At 40.3% G+C, this 17,578-nt stretch overlaps 2 protein-coding genes across 8 annotated transcripts in view; one reads left to right on the top strand and one right to left on the bottom strand.

The window, feature by feature from the left end:
• Positions 1 to 17,578, top strand: part of LOC121692918 (brain-enriched guanylate kinase-associated protein) — a 63,227-nt gene that overhangs the window by 41,042 nt on the left and 4,607 nt on the right. Inside the window, 2 exon segments of the mRNA XM_042071962.1 lie at positions 5,006 to 5,113; positions 16,696 to 16,779. Of these exon segments, the coding sequence (XP_041927896.1) occupies positions 5,006 to 5,113; positions 16,696 to 16,779 (192 nt within the window).
• Positions 14,325 to 17,578, bottom strand: part of wdr25 (WD repeat domain 25) — a 39,067-nt gene continuing 35,813 nt past the window's right edge. For 2 of the 7 annotated variants that reach the window (XR_006025378.1, XR_006025381.1), the window contains 2 exons: positions 17,255 to 17,348; positions 14,325 to 17,128 (listed from right to left, as the gene is read on the bottom strand). The gene's annotated coding sequence lies outside the window, so the exon portion shown is untranslated. Of the gene's footprint in view, positions 17,349 to 17,578 lie in introns of all 7 variants that reach the window. The other 5 variants (XR_006025377.1, XM_042071963.1, XR_006025379.1 and 2 more) reach the window with 4 other exon arrangements.

The raw sequence follows: 17,578 nt of genomic DNA, 5'->3' as shown, positions 1-17,578 counted from the left end.
ATTCATAATGTAGTACACTATGTGGATGAGTGGATGTTTCAAACACAAAACACACACAGAATATAGTACATATAGATAGATAGATATAGATGTATGTTAATACTGTATATACTGTATAGATAGATAGATAGAGATTTATATGTCAATACTGAGTGGCAACAAGTTCATGTCCTGGATATTCAACTCTATGAATGGGAGACTGGTTCAGAATACCCAAGACTCGACTCTACAGGCTGACTTGGATGGACAACATCCATCTATTTTCATTCAGGATCCAAAAATGTAGCCAGAAGAAATTAATCAGAGTATTTCGCTGCCAAATTCCATTGTGTTTTAATGAACTTTAATGGGGAGAAGAATCAACCAATTAAATTTCAGCCCAAGCTTAATTTCCACATATGGTTTGGAGACAAGAGAGGTAATTAATCATTTCTGTCTAAAATGCATTAGATAGACTACTCTCTCTCTCTCTCTCTCTCTCTATCTCTCTCTGACACACACACATAACAAACACATTTGAAGAAAAATAATAATTACAGAAATAGAGGGACACCAATGCATGCAAATTATTTCTAATCAACCAGTGTGAGACTGTAGAGTTCTATATCACTGGTGTCAATTAATTTCTTAATGGCTGTGTTTGGGGTGTACTGTCTCTCCCCTGAGTGTTAACAGTGCAACTGCAACACAAATGAAGTGTCTCATAATTAACATCTAATGGTCCTAGGAGGCCTTTTAAAATGGATCTGTTTTCCTCTGTTGTGAGAAGTAGCCTACTAGTCACAGCATTGTAGGTAAATAGGGATTTAGGGACAGTAGTTAGCACAGCTACAGTAACAGATTAAGGATCTGAATGGGGATTGTGTAGCCTATCCCAAATGAGGAGAAAAACATGTTGCAGTCTTTGAGATTGTGACTGTGAGCCAGATTGACAGATTGTGAGCCACTGCCATAGCATGTCTTCTTTGGTTGCCTATACTGTACATAGCATCAGGGGTCCGTGTTTTGGAGAAACTGAACCTCTCTTTAAGCTAAATTGGCCATGTCCCCATAGTGTGTGTTTTTCTGAAATGGACATTCACTGCCAGGGTCATGTTGTTCTAAGCAATAGCTAATTATAGACCTTCAACAGGTTGCAAAGCTGAGCCTACAGGTCTTTAAACTTGGCGTTGGCTTTTCCATTTTTTTTCTTTTCTTTCCCTTCGCTTCTTTGTATTTTTCGCATCCCCTGCTTTTTCAAGGTGGCGTATTCGCAGTGTTCTCATTAGTCAAAGTTTTTCATTGAAAAGCACAAATGACACCCGAGGGAGAGTTGCCACAGCAGCCGCACTGCTCCCAATTTGCATTACTGCTCCTTTTTTGTTCCCAGCAAACTCACACATGCAGGAAGTCAACTATAAGAGCACTTGGAGACACCATAACTGCCTGGAATATCAGACATAGATTACGGCAAGCTGTTGCACAGTTTATCTCAGGGAAGAAGTTGTTGGCAAGTAAACATTATAAATTGCTTTGACACTATCAATAAAAACGATAGTCCCCCCCTCCCAATTTTTCATGGCTTAGCTAGCTGTTCAAGGATATGAGATTTGATTCATTGTTGTAAAAAGTATAGGCCCAATGAGGAAACAAAGCTCTGCTTTACTGGTGTACTCTAGAGGCATACTCCTGAAAACAGCTTTCTGGTTTTCATTTTCATGTTGTTTCATCAGAGGATTAGAGTGTACGCATCACAAAAACATAGAGGTCAAAGGTGTGAAGACTGTGAATAATCTTCTAATTGGATTCAAGTCATTTCATTGCCTCTATCTGCACAATATTTTGCCAACAGCTATAAATAGTTTTCACAAATTTGAGAAACAGTTTGATCTTCAGCTCTGATGTCTGCACCTCAGACTGAGTCTAATTGTTTCTCTGGGGGGTCAGGAGTCCTTGCAAAGACAAAGTTGACAGTCAGGAGAGTGACAAGGAGTACAGATATGTTCATAGTCCTCACAACTGTCATAGTCCCCGCAATACACACACACACACACACACACACACACACACACACACACACACACACACACACACACAATTTTTCAAGCAATTCATACTCAACTAACACTCAATGTCAGGTCTTTCGGGAATCATGTGGCAGAGCACATCTCAGGTTTGACAGAAATGTTGCCATGGAAACACTCTTGCTGAATAGCACATAATGATGATAATAATAATAATAATAATAACAATAACAATAACAATAATAATACATTTTTAAAAAGTGCCTTTCATGACACCCAAGTTTGCTTCAGAAATATAAACATTCAAGTACAAATCATTAAAATAATGGTAATGTCATATTCACAACTATGGCAATGTTCTATAGGTGGAAAACATTTTTGCACTGTGACAAACATTTTTGATATGTGCATTGAAGGAGAAGGTACTGTCCAATATTTCACCAATATTCTTTACGTGAGTGGTGCTAGGCATGTTGCAGCCATCTATGGAAAGGGTGAGTGTCCATCTGTGCAAGAGATGTAAAGTTGAGTGTCATCAGTATAGCAGTGAAACTGAACACATGTTGCCAAAGAATACTGCCAAGTGGGAGGAGATTAATAGCAGAAGGCCCAGCACAGAACCAAGAAGAACCCCCTTTGGAAGAACAAAGCAGCTCATTATTTGTGCAAACTGTGTCTTGTCAAACTATTTATTCATTTATGATTTTCAAGGATGAACAACAATAAACGATAGAAAACACAATTTAGTTGGAAGTAGAGTTGTGTAAAAGCAATATGGTACTCCTGATGCTTTGATATGGCCAAATCATAGCCATATTAGCTATATCTGCAACCAACTACATTCTCACTCGTGCCATATTGCTTAAAGGCATCCAATGCAGTTATGGGTTCTAGAGCTTCCCATAGAGTAGCGTAGTAGGCTATTTATATTTTACCTTGCCTTGTAAATACTTCTCACGGCTTGAGCCCCTTAACAGCGGTACATATACATTTGAATTGGAGCTGAAAAGCTATAACAAGTGAAGACAATCTCCAAAGTACGGAGCCCAGGAGATGTCATTGCAAGAATGTTTTATATATCGAGAGAATGTGCACTCATTTTACTAAATTGTGGTCTTATTTTACTTAAATTGTGCGCACGATTTAGTAAAATGAGCACACAATTTAGTAAAATGAGCACACGTTTTCTGGATATACACCAACAACTATCTTGTAATGACCCCCACCAGGGTTCCGTACCAAAGACTAATATCTACTGATCAGGTAATGCTTCACGATTCACAGAAGATGTCACCTGGATGCCGATAGCCAAACTGCAATGCTGGTTCTTCGCCTGCATGGCACTGCCAACTATGCTAGGTGCACGATTCTCCCTGTTACAAGTTTGCTTACCATTTAAATGATTTCAAAGCTGTTATATTAAGGTAAAAAACATGCATAGGATGCCTAATTACTGAATTCTAGAAGGAGAGGAAAGCGCTATTTGCCTTTCTGGGCTTCCTTTATGTTTTTTGGTATTAATAATTACCTTTTCACAATAGTTAACAGTTGTGATATAGGTGTTAGGCTAAAGGTCTAAGACTAAGACAGCTGAAGGAAATTACCATACTCAATTTAGCAGAAGTCTTGGCTACATACTATCTTGCATGTTTCCACAGGACTAGAATGTGACATGTTGGTCAAACTGGCATTGCATTGGCTATGCATTATCCTTCTACATACTTAAACTGTCACTTTAGATATCTCCTTTCCTCTAATTCTAATTCCTCTGTCTCTGTATATTTCTTTCTTTTTGCCTTGCTCCCATGAAAAGCTGAATTAAATTTCCACTCGTCTGAACCAAGCAGTGGGTGATGCCGGTGTCTTCTGAGCTTGGGGAGTGCAACGTTGTGACTCACACAGTCCTGTGTCTCCCTCAGAGTTGTAATTAAAGTGAGAAATCATTCTCCCAGTGTAGCATCATTCATCATAGAGCAAAGCTCGGGATTGTCTCCCCATCTGTGTTTCATTTAATTTCTTAACTTTCCCCCAATTTATTGATAGTCGGCATAGGAACTGAATGCTAACCAGTCAGTCTCCAGTGGCTATGGAATATTATTATTTTAGAGAGTTATTTAAAAGGCAAACGGCTCAGCAGTATTGCTCCTTTTACTAGTATATCCACAAACAAAACATTTATTGTTTCAGAAACTATTTCTTCTGTAAAACACTTAAAGTTTCTGCCACTTTATATTTTAAGGATATCCTTTGAAGAACAATACTGCCTTCTCTGATGCATGAGGGGGCATGAGAAAGTCATTATCTCCCATGTTTGTTAGTCTGTTAGTATTAGTTTAATATGCAAACTAAAAACTGAGAATATCATTTCCTAACCCAAAGAGAACACTATGAGGGAACAGCAGAGGCATTATCCTCATGCTGAAGCATAGAGAAGGCATTATGAATGAAGACTAGAATCCTGTTTACCTCCTGTTGCTTAAGCAGTAACTTAAATATGCAAGACTTGCAAGACTTCTACATTAATTAAGGGCCAAAATAATGGCTCTGAATATCAATGCCCTCTATTGGTTCAACCCAGTTTAATTGTCATCCGTCACCCTTGCACAGGCACACACACACACCTCTTCATTGCAAAACAAATACACCCATTCTGAGTGGGGTACGAGATCGTATCACATCATTTGTCAAATCTGCCACAGAGCTCCCACTAATTGGTTTGGGGGACAGCATCATGTCACTCTTACAATGATGCACGGCTTCATCTGGGGAGAATTAAGTGAGCCTGATTTCTTAAACAACAGATTATTGTTGCTAATAGATTTATTATTTGTCAAGCCTCAACTCACAAGAAGACAAATGTGAGGAACAGTGAGGAAAAGGGTCTCATACACAAATGAAGCATCATTGTCCCCTGAGGCTTGTCTGTCTAAACACAACAGTGTCGTTGTCACACGTTAATTAATGTCCTTGTATTGATATGCCTTTGTGGTTCTCTTCTTTAGAATCAACACCATGAGGAGGAGAAGAGGGCCCTCAGTCGCGAGATCATCGTCCTCAACAATCACCTGATGGAAGCCAAAATCACCATTGAGAAGCTCAGAGAAGACAATGTAAGCCTACAGTCAGTGATTGCCAATGGTTATATGGTCAGCTATCTGGGGGTATGGTTCACACAGACATCAAAACAGCCAGGACAGCCAACTACTCCTGGCCACTGCCTTGTAGTAGTGCACAAGCTCCTTTTCCCAGATTCTCAGGACCAAGGAAAGACTTGGGGCTCTAATTTATGATTATGTTCATATCTATGGTATTTGGAGACACTTTTGATAATATCAGAGGAGGTCCATGTATCTCCTTTGGCTGATTAAAGACCAGACGTGCTGGTTCAATCTGAATCATCTGTAATGGTCTCACCACACCATTACATTTATAGTAGGTGGGAGCGTGAAGTAAGTGTGACTACTCCATGCAGACCAGAACTATCTTCCTAATATTGGGATAAACTGACATGATTTTGTGACTGAGTCTACATGCTCAGAGAAATTTAGTCGGTCATCAATTTTGACACCCAGGTTATGTACTGTTTTATCTGGAATCAGTGCACGTGAATAAACCTGGATGTTGATCTGTTGGGGAATAGCTGTATTAGCTGGAAACCCTATTTTGGATATGCAGAAATCCCATCAGTAACAGTAGAGTCATCAGGTGGGAGAGACAAGTAAACTTGAGTATCATCTGCATAGCAAGATACTGTAGGCAAATCCATGGGAGTCAATGATCTCACCCAAAGAAGTGCTGTGAATAGATTCAAATTACTGCCCCCTTAATATCATTAATACCTCACCTCAGGAAACAGTTGTCTTTCCCATAAATGTAATTTTAGACAGACTGAGTGCGTTGATACCAGTGATGCGTGGGTTGATCCAAATTGAGCCTGAGGTCACCTGTCACCATCTTATATTTTTAATGATATTTGCTGGCTGGTCAGTTAAAATAAAATAAATATATACATATATGTAGAAAATCATGGGAAGGCTAGCATCAATATTTAACTCATAATTATTTTTCAAAGACATCATTGGCTAAATGACTTTAATTGTGCGCTAAGATGCAACATGAGCTTGCCACATAGGCTATCTGTGTGATAGGATAATGGAGATGGCAGAGAAGCTGCAGACAGGAAATAAAAAGGCACATCTCTAAGAAAAACAGAGTATGGGAAGTATTTAAAGCTGCAGTTGGCAAGTCTGACAGATTTAGGGGACAACGTTTTGAATGTTTACAACTCTCATGCCCCTCCTCCACTACCACCGAGCACCCTTTCATCGAGTTTGTGCTCGTCAGTGCGCACCAGACTGCACCAGACTGTGATTGACAGTCAGATCTCACACAGCCCTGCTCTGGTAGAAGTGCGTTTTTTTTTCTTTCAAAAACCTGCTGATTTATGTTGTTCTGTCAGGGCATAGTGTCGGTTTCAGTGAATATGATCAAAACATCTTGCCAACTACAGCTTTAAGATGACAGCACCCACAGGAACAGCTTGTTTTAGACTAGGCCTTGGTAAATGCAATGTTGGCACAAGACCTAACTAGACTGCATTTCCGGCGGGAACTGTGAAAGTGTGCTTGCCCTGGTCCGGTCACCAACGTGAGCAGACAGTGGCATACGCTATGCTGAACCTGGCTTGATCCAGGCATTCAGTGTTGGAGCAGTGGCAATACCTCAAAAGCTCTAGGAGAGGGCTATTCAACTATTGGCTTGCGGGTTGAATTTTACCTTTGGGCCTGCCTGAATTTAGCTTCTATGACAGATCAAATCAATAAAATAAAATGACAGCAGTGATTGGCTGCAAAAATAAATAATGTCACGTCTTGCGCCTCTCAAACTGGGATATCAGGTAACCTACAGAGGAATTGAAATTATGAAATATGAGCAAGGCATTAAAAAGCTGCTTGTTTGTCAGGATAATTTTTCACTGATTTATTTTAAAAAATATGAGCTATGAGTGTGAATGTTATATATTCCATCCCACAAATTATGTTTTACTGGTTTATTTGACAAATAATCTATATGGATTTGCTCTATAAAGACCTTATGTCTGTTTGGGATTGTTTTGTGAGCCTGGGGTTGTTTTGAGAGCCTATTGATGTAGACCATCTCAGATGTATCTCAGAATAAAGGAATACTTCATATTACTCTAAACCACCGTCTGTAAATCAACTGTATACTACTGTCTACATTGCACTATATTTTTTGACCTGTCTCTGTATATTTCATCACCTTTCTATACTGTGCCTCACATTGCAACACAGCTCAGATCTTTGGTTGCTATGAAGGCCAATCGTTCTAAATGGATGGTATGGCCAAAGGCCAGTTCTATCTCTGCCGTTGTCAAGCGGGCATATCGTAGAATTCTGATTAACCTTATCTTATTTGAAACATCTCTATTTTACTTAGCCCACTTCCATACAGTGGGTCCCATTAAGAAGTGGCCACTTCTTTCGCGCTGACCGTGATTCACACAGCAGCAGCATTAAATTAATCTGTCACCATATGCCTATGCCTACGTTTGCAAAGAAAACATTTTCATTTGATTCACATGAAACGTTACATTTAATGTACATGTTGACAATGAGTAGGCTAGTTCTGGTTGTTGGTGGTGTTATTGCATCCTTTAGTTATGCCTACAATGCAAGTTCCCTCGCGATTGGAAGCTCCTGTAGACAATAGTAGACCCATTTCAAAACATTGTGTTAAGAGTCCTTTTAAGCTGTCACAGACTTAGGTGCTACCTTTAGGGCTAAAGTGCTTCGTGAATTACTGTTAGTAAAAAAAATAGCAGTCCTAAAGTTACAAGTGACGAAGTTACGAGTGCAAGCATCTCATATCAAATGACCATGGCAATTACAATCCCAATTAGCAACATACATCTACTCCCTATAGCTAGCCACACAAGAAATTAATGATACTAAATCTCTGCTTAGCATGCTTCTCCCATAGCTTCTCCGCTTAGCATTCTAATAACAGAAGGGGCACATTTATGTTGACCACTACAACATGACTCATTATGTCTGTAACGTTAACTGTATAAAACACTTACTTTCATAAAGGACGCACACCATCCAGCACATACACATGGAAACCGATATTTTAGGTTCTTGGCCACAAACTCAAAACGTGTCTCTCTGAAGCCCTGTTCTAGAATCTTTGCTCTGAAGGCTGCGTTGCTAGGCAACATCAAATAAACTGGGGGCGGCCGTGCTAACCCACTGGTTAGCACTCTGGACTTGTAACCGGAGGGTTGCCGGTTCGAGCCCCGACCAGTGGGCCGCGGCTGAAGTGCCCTTGAGCAAGGCACCTAACCCCTCACTGCTCCCTGAGCGCCGCCGTTGAAGCAGGCAGCTCACTGTGCCGGGATTAGTGTGTGCTTCACCTCACTGTGTGCTGTTTGTGTTTCACTAATTCACCGATTGGGTTAAATGCAGAGACCAAATTCAAAAAAGTATATACACTATACTATACTATACTATACTATAAACGAAATGAGAGTCTTTCAGTATTAAATGTGTACCGGTACGTGTGATTCCGAATGGATGTGTGTGGTTTGCAATTAGAATAAACAAGAAATAACATTTCCAATAATTTCCCATGATAAATTACATGATATTTGCACCTTCCTTACTTGTGAAGCTCACACCGTATTTCAAGTACACTAGTGAAATGTAATACAACGTTGCCACCTAGCGTTCAGATGTAGGCTATTTAACATTAACGTGACATTGCTTGCTTATTCTTTCAATATTTTATTATAGTTCCCTCTTCAATGAGCAATTACCAGCTCGTTTTTGTAACAGAGATAGCTGTTTATTGTCCCTAGGTTTACAGAAACACCTATTCATATTAATATGTAGCCTATGGAGTGCTGCCGACCACTGTTCATTACGGCCCAGAATGCCTTGCATGTCTTTACAACAAAACAACACAGTAAAACCTAAATGCCCGTAAACATATGAATTTGCATACTTGTAACATTTTTAACTAGATGTACCGCATAGCGGTACAAAATATGACCGCCGCTCAGTCCTGTACATCCGTTCCGCGAAAATAAATCACACTTCAATTTGTCTCCATATTTTACTCCATCCCCCACTCTTGAAACTTTTGTGTATGCTTGTTTGGCATGCCTGAGTGTGTGTGTGCGGCTGCACAGAAAGTAGCCTACTGGTGCTGAAAAGGTGAATAGATTGTAGAATAGCCAAAGAAGATGTAGCATTGTTATAAAACCTTTAAAATCTCTAAACAATCACAAGTAGGGCAGTTCATCACAGTTCATCCATTGCAACTGGATTGATGAAAGGTCACTTACACCTGTAGGCTACATTGTATTTGGGAAAAGCAAAAGGTATCAGCATAATGTTATTTATTTATTTATTTTTTATGTATTTATAAACAAAAACATCTCTGTCAGTTCCATGCCGTTTTCAACAGCTATCAAAAACAAAGGTCATTTTTGGATGGATGGATTTTTTGTGAATGTTTCTTCTTCTACATAAGATTTGTGTCATCTTTAGTTCATGTAATACTTTATTGTCAATGCACAAATTAAGTAACAGTAGTCTGAAACGTTATTGTTAATGCACAAATTAAGTAACAGTAGCCTAGTCTGAAACGAAATGCTGTTTTACATCTAACCAGTGGTGCAAATAACTGACATGTCCAAATGGGCCTTGATGAAATGCGTCGCTAGACTGTTCATACACATTTTAACGGGCCAAAGTTGAAGAGCTTTTGTCCGTTATTGTTCGTGTAAATATAGGCTGATTCATGTTCCCTTGCATTGTTTAACTGAGGTCCATGGCTAGTCTGGCTTTCATCAGACCAAGCTCAATCTTTTCAGAAATCAAAAAACTAGATGTACCGCACAGCGGTACAAAATATGACCGCCGCTCAGTCCTGTACATCCGTTCCGCGAAAATAAATCACACTTCAATTTGTCTCCATATTTTACTCCATCCCCCACTCTTGAAACTTTTGTGTATGCTTGTTTGGCATGCCTGAGTGTGTGTGTGCGGCTGCACAGGAAGTACCCTACTGGTGCTGAAAAGGTGAATAGATTGTAGAATAGCCAAAGAAGATGTAGAATTGTTATAAAACCTTTAAAATCTCTAAACAATCACAAGTAGGGCAGTTCATCACAGTTCATCCATTGCAACTGGATTGATGAAAGGTCACTTACACCTCAAAAGCAAAAGGTATCAGCATAATGTTATTTATTTTTTATGTATTTTTAAACAAAAACATCTCTGTCAGTTCCATGCCGTTTTCAACAGCTATCAAAAACAAAGGTCATTTTTGGATGGATGGATTTTTTGTGAATGTTTCTTCTTCTACATAAGATTTTAGTCATCTTTAGTTCATGTAATACTTTATTGTCAATGCACAAATTAAGTAACAGTAGTCTGAAACGTTATTGTTAATGCACAAATTAAGTAACAGTAGCCTAGTCTGAAACGAAATGCTGTTTTACATCTAACCAGTGGTGCAAATGGGCCTTGATGAAATGCGTCGCTAGACTGTTCATACACATTTTAACGGGCCAAAGTTGAAGAGCTTGTGTCCGTTATTGTTAGTGCAAATATAGGCTGATTCATGTTCCCTTGCATTGTTTAACTGAGGTCCATGGCTAGTCTGGCTTTCATCAGACCAAGCTCAATCTTTTAAGAAATCAAAAAATAAATAGCGGGCAGATCAGGCTGGGTTCACCCAGCCTAGTCCATAGGCACCCGATATTGTTTAATTTTCCGATTGAGATATACACGCTCTGGCTATTCTAAATGCAAAAATGCATCAGGGAGTTATGACAAAACGGTAACTAACAAACTAGATCCTAATAGAAAGCTGTTAGCTTCCCTAAGCTACAGGTAGGATTATAAGGTAGGCCTATTTACAACATAAATTGTCAATAGGCTATGCTGGCGACACAAATAAAATCTCCTTTGGAAACCAATGGCTTACGCCTTACAGTATCAAGCGGACTTAAACTGTCATATCGTGGCGAAAAGTTGTAATAACATTCACGCAGCTCCATGAGTCAAGGAAAGCGCGAATGAAGTAGCCACTTCTAAATGGGACCCACTACACAGTAGCTTAAGGTGTTTTGCTAAAGCAGCCATAATGAAATATAGGTGTCATTGTTTGGATACTTCACACACACGTGCTTTTTAATTTCACAGACTACAACTACCAAGCTGTAATCAAAGCACATCGATTCCCCTCTCACACCCTGCACGCACTTAAAACAAAATAAACAGGCGTCTCAGTCTCACGCATGTATAGGCAAAACTGTATCAGACCGGTGTACGTTGGTAAATCTTCCATTGCACAGAATGATTTTGTAGCACGTGCAATAAATGACAGTCGAAAGTTACAAACAGTGCTGCTATACATTTGCTTGGTATAACCGCATTTATAGTTTTCTACAAATGCAATAAATCAAATGCCTCCATCACTCAACCAACGCTAACGGTAACATTACCTAGGTCCTTATTGATATTACAAGATTAACGTACCTGCAGTAAAAACCAAGCATGTCCGATAAACATCCTCAGATTTATTTCGGCTTCAAGAAGAAATGGGAATTACACTTCATGTGAACATCGTCCTATCCTTATTAGATGTTCGCTGCGGTAAATTACAGTCCTTGTATGAAGCGTCCATTGTTTTTTCCAACCTACTTTTAACTTCCAACAAAATTACGTCTCACTGCAACGATGCGCCATCTAGTGGACAAACGACTACTTCTCGCCAATACTGAAAATGCAGCCATGATGATGATGATGAATATTTATTTTGGCTTTCTTTTAATCCTACTGATTTTCATTTTTTACCGGGGGGGGCAAATCACAAATGAGTGATTATGAGCCAGGTTGATGTGGGCCCTTGAGACCAACATACCATAAAAGATTCACAGAGAACTGTGTCTGCCCTACCCTCCTTTCGGGGGGTCCAGTCCAGCGGGGGGGCTACAGGTCAAAACGAAAAACGATGGTTCCATGCTATCCATGTGGGGTTACATGCCCACCAAGTTTCGTGTACCCCGGTCTTTCAGTGTCCCGGGAATCATTGACGGAAATTTGGGCATGCGAAAAAGAAAAAAAAAAAAAAAAGAAAAAAATCTGACTAAACCTATATGACCGCCGCTTCGCTGCGCGGCGGTCATAATAATACTCTCCCATCATGACATTTAATAATAATAAAAAAAAAAAAATTTGAATACCGTCAATGTGAAAACTAGATGTACCGCAGAGCGGTACAAAATATGACCGCCGCCCAGTCCAGCACATTTTTTCCACAAAAAGAAATCACGCTGAAAGGCCTATATGATTCTAACTGTCTCACTAAATTGCATTATCCACACTCAATTCTCACTGGTATCTGCTAGACAACAAGTACCAAAACATGATTAGTTCATAGATTTCACATGTAAAATTAATTTTATACAACCCCACCTCCATCTTGCCTGTTTATAATTCTGAGAAATTCTTGATTGTTTGTGTTATGTTTATGTTATGTGTGTGTGTGTGTGTGTGTGTGTGTGTGTGTGCGCGCGCGTGTGTGTGTGTGCGTGCGTGCTTGTGTTTGTGCCTGTGACATTACTGTGAATGTATGTGTGTGTGTGTGTGTGTATCTGTTTGTGCACATGTGTGCACATGAAATGGGTTAACATGACCCCTGGAGGCAAACATACGGAAAAAAATGGTCATCCTAGGTCCTACAGTTCTCAAGATATTCACAGAGAACTGTGTCTGCCCTACCCTCCTTTCGGGGGGTCCAGTCCAGCGGGGGGGCTACAGATCAAAACGAAAAATGACGGTTCCATGCAATCCATGTGGGGGTACATGCCCACCAAGTTTCGTGTACCCCGGTCTTTCAGTGTCCCGGGAATCCTTGTTGGTGTACGTCACTAAATGTACACATAAATTATTTTATTGTAAGGCCCCCCATGAACGAAAGTACACAAAACTTGGCATGCATTCGGAGGGTGTCATAATGATCCTACACTTTTAATTTCGTGCAGTTTTGACCTTGTCAGCCAGAGATATTGTGATGAAAACACCAAATTGTTTGCTTTTAAATTTTTAACTAGGTGGCGCTATACATGAAATAAGTGGTAATGGGATGGGTTGACATGCCCCCTTAAGACCAACATATATAAAAAAGATGGACCTCCTAGGCCCTACGGTTCTCGAGATATTCACAGAAAACTGTCTCCGGCCACCTACAGGCCAGTTGGTGTATAGTAACATAAATTAATTTATTGTGTGGCCCCCCCATGAACGGAATTCCACAAAACTTGGCGTGCATACAGAGGGTTTCATAATGATCATACACTTCCAATTTCGTGCAGTTTTGACTATGTTAGGTCACAGATACATTCAATTACAACACCTAATTTTTACTTTTTTGTGTTTAACTAGGTGGCGCTATACATGAAATGAGTGGTTATGGAATGGGTTGACATGGCCCATTGAGATCAACATACAAAAAAAAAAAGGTCCTCCTAAACCCCACGGTTTTCGAGATATTCACAGAAAACTGTGTCTGCCCTACCCTCCTTTCGGGGGGTCCAGTCAAGCGGGGGGGTTACAGATCAAAACGAAAAACGATGGTTCCATGCTATCCATGTGGGGTTACATGCCCACCAAGTTTCGTGTACCCCGGTCTTTCAGTGTCCTGGGACTCATTGACGGAAATTTGGGCATGCGAAAAAGAAAAAAAAGAAAAAAAAAAAAAAATCTGACTAAACCTATATGACCGCCGCTTCGCTGCGCGGCGGTCATAATAACTACGTCAGCAATAAATAGCTAATGTTTTCCTTGCCATTTCAGTTAGTAACTCCATACTATCCCATGGCAGAGCAAGGATTTCATGATTGGGCAAGGTTGCCCGGAGACATTGTGGCTGCCCAGAGACATTGTGCATACTTGGAAGGCATTGTGATAGAAGTGCAACTGCGAAGGTGAAAGGGGAGTTACCAAATACAGGTGGGGGGTTTGCCAAATGCTGGAAACTTTTGGAATATTGTCTTTTTTTTTAGCTTATGCACCCTCAAATTGGAGTCCCGAGTTCATATACATAAATTTGGTATCGATAAGTGACAGTGTTCCTGAGATATGGACAACTTCCTGTTTCGGAGCTTCGCCGCCGATTTCGTTTGGCTGTGACGGGCAAACACTTCTGAAAATCAAAAATCCTTTCTGTAACTTTTGTGAGGCTTGGTCCAAGGATCATGTACGTCAAGTTTTGTGAAGCTCGGACCAAATTTGTGACCTGTGAAACTTTAGTTTCGCTTTCTATTCAATCCAATATGGCAGAAGAATGACATGGGTCAGTGACATCATTTTCAATTTCCACACTACACCGGTTCCGGCCGGACGTTCCAGAGTTGGACCGGTGGCGATATCTCAAAAGGTCTTGGAGCAGGAGCTGGCCAAAAATCGGGCTTACAGGAATAAGAAAACTTAAGAAGAACTTAATAAGAAAACTTAAGAAGAACAATAAGTGTGCTGCTTTGCAAGACTGACAAGTCGCTCAGTAAAATAAGGCTGACACTTAACCTTACAGGGAGGCTGACGTGATTAAGGGGGGCTTTCTGTTCCTGTTTATGTGGAAGTTTTACATAGCTCAATAAGGATACACTGCGTGTTAAGCGGCTTGTATAGTAAAATTTTTTGTAACTGGCATGCGCCAGTGCTTACTGGAAAGCTGGATGGAGCTGGAAGACAGCATCAGGGAGCAGACTGCGCCTGCAGGTGCCACATTTTTGTTCATTCATAAATCAACAGAGGACAACATCAGACAATAGCAGCCCAACATTTCATATAGCCCACATCTTAGATAAACTTAAAAGGCTAATTCTTTTCAAGATCAATTCTTTTGAAAACTAAATTTAAAATTAAGGCTACATTCACCAAAAGCACACCTTTTGGAATTAAGTGGGTCCGGTATCATTTTGAGTTGCGGGTTGACTTACAACATTGGGCAAGTGTGGGCCACTTGTGAATTCATCCGCACACCACTGGTTGACACTTGGCTAAATTAAAATGGGAATGGGAAAGTCTGCAATTCAGACAACCCTCTCTCAGCCTCCCTCTGCATCGTTCGGTCTGTCCCTCTGGCTTTCCATACCTTATACTCTCCCTTCCACTTTCCATTTGTCCTTCCTTACTTTCAGTCTGATTTCTGTCTTGTTTGTTTCTTTCCTTCTGTCTTCCTTCATTGCTTTCTATCCTTCTATCTCCCTCACTTGGTTTCCCTCTCTGCGAGGAAGAGGGAATGCAAGCCTTTCTATTGCAGCGGCATTCCCAGCTGAGAGAGACCTCTACGCCGCAACTAATGCCTAAAATCCCCATCGGGGCCTTCAGAGATTATTGGGGTCAGCCCGTGACCTTCCAGGGCTAAGAAAAGCTTTTCGTGCCGAGAAAGGGTTTTCAGGGGCCCACTTCTCCATGCATAACTTTCTTGAAAGGGACACCCTTGAGTTTAGAAGTTGAGTTGTTTGAAATTGAGATGCAAGGAGTGATTCAAGCGATGTGCTGTGGGTGAATTATGAGAGTAGAGTTGAAAATGTCTGTGATTTAAAAAAATAGATTTTCTGATGTCAGAAAATCAAGCACACTGTCACTCAGTTACTCTATAGACAAGGTACAGTTTCCCAATCTGCCGCTGCTGGTGAGCTGAGTTCATTTTCTCAATTGGTACTGCAGGAGGCTAGCAATGCCAACATCCATTCACGCAATCCATGGGGAAACACATAGCTAATGTCAAAATATTATATCCAGAGACAAGGTCTCTGCATGAAGTCTGCAAAAATGTCAAGGATCTAATTCTGTGGTGAAGATAAAAGAGGCCCAAATCAGATGTTTCACAAGAGATCACTGTGAAACAGAGCACAATTACCCGTCAAATGTTGTCCTTTGAGCCAGTGAGAGGGGTGTCAAGTTTAGCTAGATTCTTAGAGGCTGAAGAGGCTTATTAGACAGGGTTGACTTTACGGGGGCGCCCATTTAATGAGATCCATATCAGCACTAGTGAGGAGAATGGCAAGATGTGGTGATTACTGACGACCATGATGCCCCTAGAAGCTTGATGAGGAAGAACAAGCACTTTTTCATTTTTTGCACTGATTGATTCAGCCTGGTCTTTGACAGCTTTGTTGTTTTGATGTAGTCTTCTTCTTCCCCCAGTCATCCCGTGAGACAGCCCAAGCTCAAGACAGAGCAGTAAACTTTGTTTCTCTGCAAAAGCCAGATTAAAAAAGATTGGTGAAGAGAAAGCTTGCAGTCCTTACATTCAAGTTCCATAAGGGCATTTTCTCGATACAAAATCATATTTTGCTGCAATTGGGTGTCTAAATTTGAGAGAATTGAAGTTTCCAATTATTGATTGATTGTGAAGTTTCCAATTATTGATTATTTTTGTGAACATGTTAATAATTTAGCTTGTTTAATCTTTCTACAAAAAATGTTCATTTGCACATAGACATACTGTATGTATGTAGCTTTTTTATTAACAACATTTTATTTCAAATTATTCTGCACCGCAGACCTGGAAACATGATCATCATTACAGGGGTGTTTTCTTCAGAGAGCACAATTCTCTTACACCTAAAGGTGACTCCTCTCTCCCGTAGGGGCTGTACCGCAAGGACTGCAACCTGGCCGCTCAGCTTCTCCAGTGTGGAAAATCCCATTACCGATCGCACAAGCTATCAGAGGTAGAGCCACGCTTCTTACATTTTAAAGGAAATCGTTGCATGTTGCCACACAGTACCTATACATAATTTGTGTACTTACATATGTATGAAGTAGAGAGGCTTGATGAAAGCCTTCACCCCATTTCTTTTCAAGTCAAGAAGGCATAGCCAGTTGGATATACTGTAGACTACTGCATGTTATAAAGATGTTACATTTTTCCAAATTAGGTATTTCATCCTTTAAATATAAATTTAAATATATGAGCATCTTGGTCTGACCTGAACGCCATAGTATGTGCCCTGCATAGGCATTGCTTTCAGTATTGGTCTTGAATTGGTCAAGAATAATTCCCTTTAACCTTGAACTGGTCTGAGCATGAACAAGCAGAACAAATTGTGAAAAGTTAAAAGCAAGTCAGGGTACCAGTACGGACCTATCAGGGCTTGTATCTTTAAGTTTAAATGTCACTGAGTGTAATTGAACAACATATCTCACCTAGTAGGCATTCTGGCTTTGAACATTACATCTCATCTGGCAGGTACGCTCCATTTTCACATGATAAACTTCACCAACATGAAGTTGTGAGGCTCTGTAAGTGAGGAAAGAAGAACAGGAAATGATTAAGACACCAATGCCCTCAAGGCCCACTGTACTGTAGCTTCGGTTTAACTCCCTACAGAGTAGTCAGTGCTAAAAATACCAACAGAGCATCTATTTTCATCTCCAGCAACAGCACGCTGCTTTTCCTCCCTCTCTCTCCCCCTCACACCACTCTGTATTTATTTATAAATATGTATCCTGCATAAATCTATGTGTTCC

This window comes from Alosa sapidissima, chromosome 19 (assembly GCF_018492685.1).
Source record: "Alosa sapidissima isolate fAloSap1 chromosome 19, fAloSap1.pri, whole genome shotgun sequence".
Classification (NCBI taxonomy): Eukaryota; Metazoa; Chordata; class Actinopteri; order Clupeiformes; family Clupeidae; genus Alosa; species Alosa sapidissima.
This window is presented reverse-complemented; position numbering and strand designations above follow the sequence as displayed.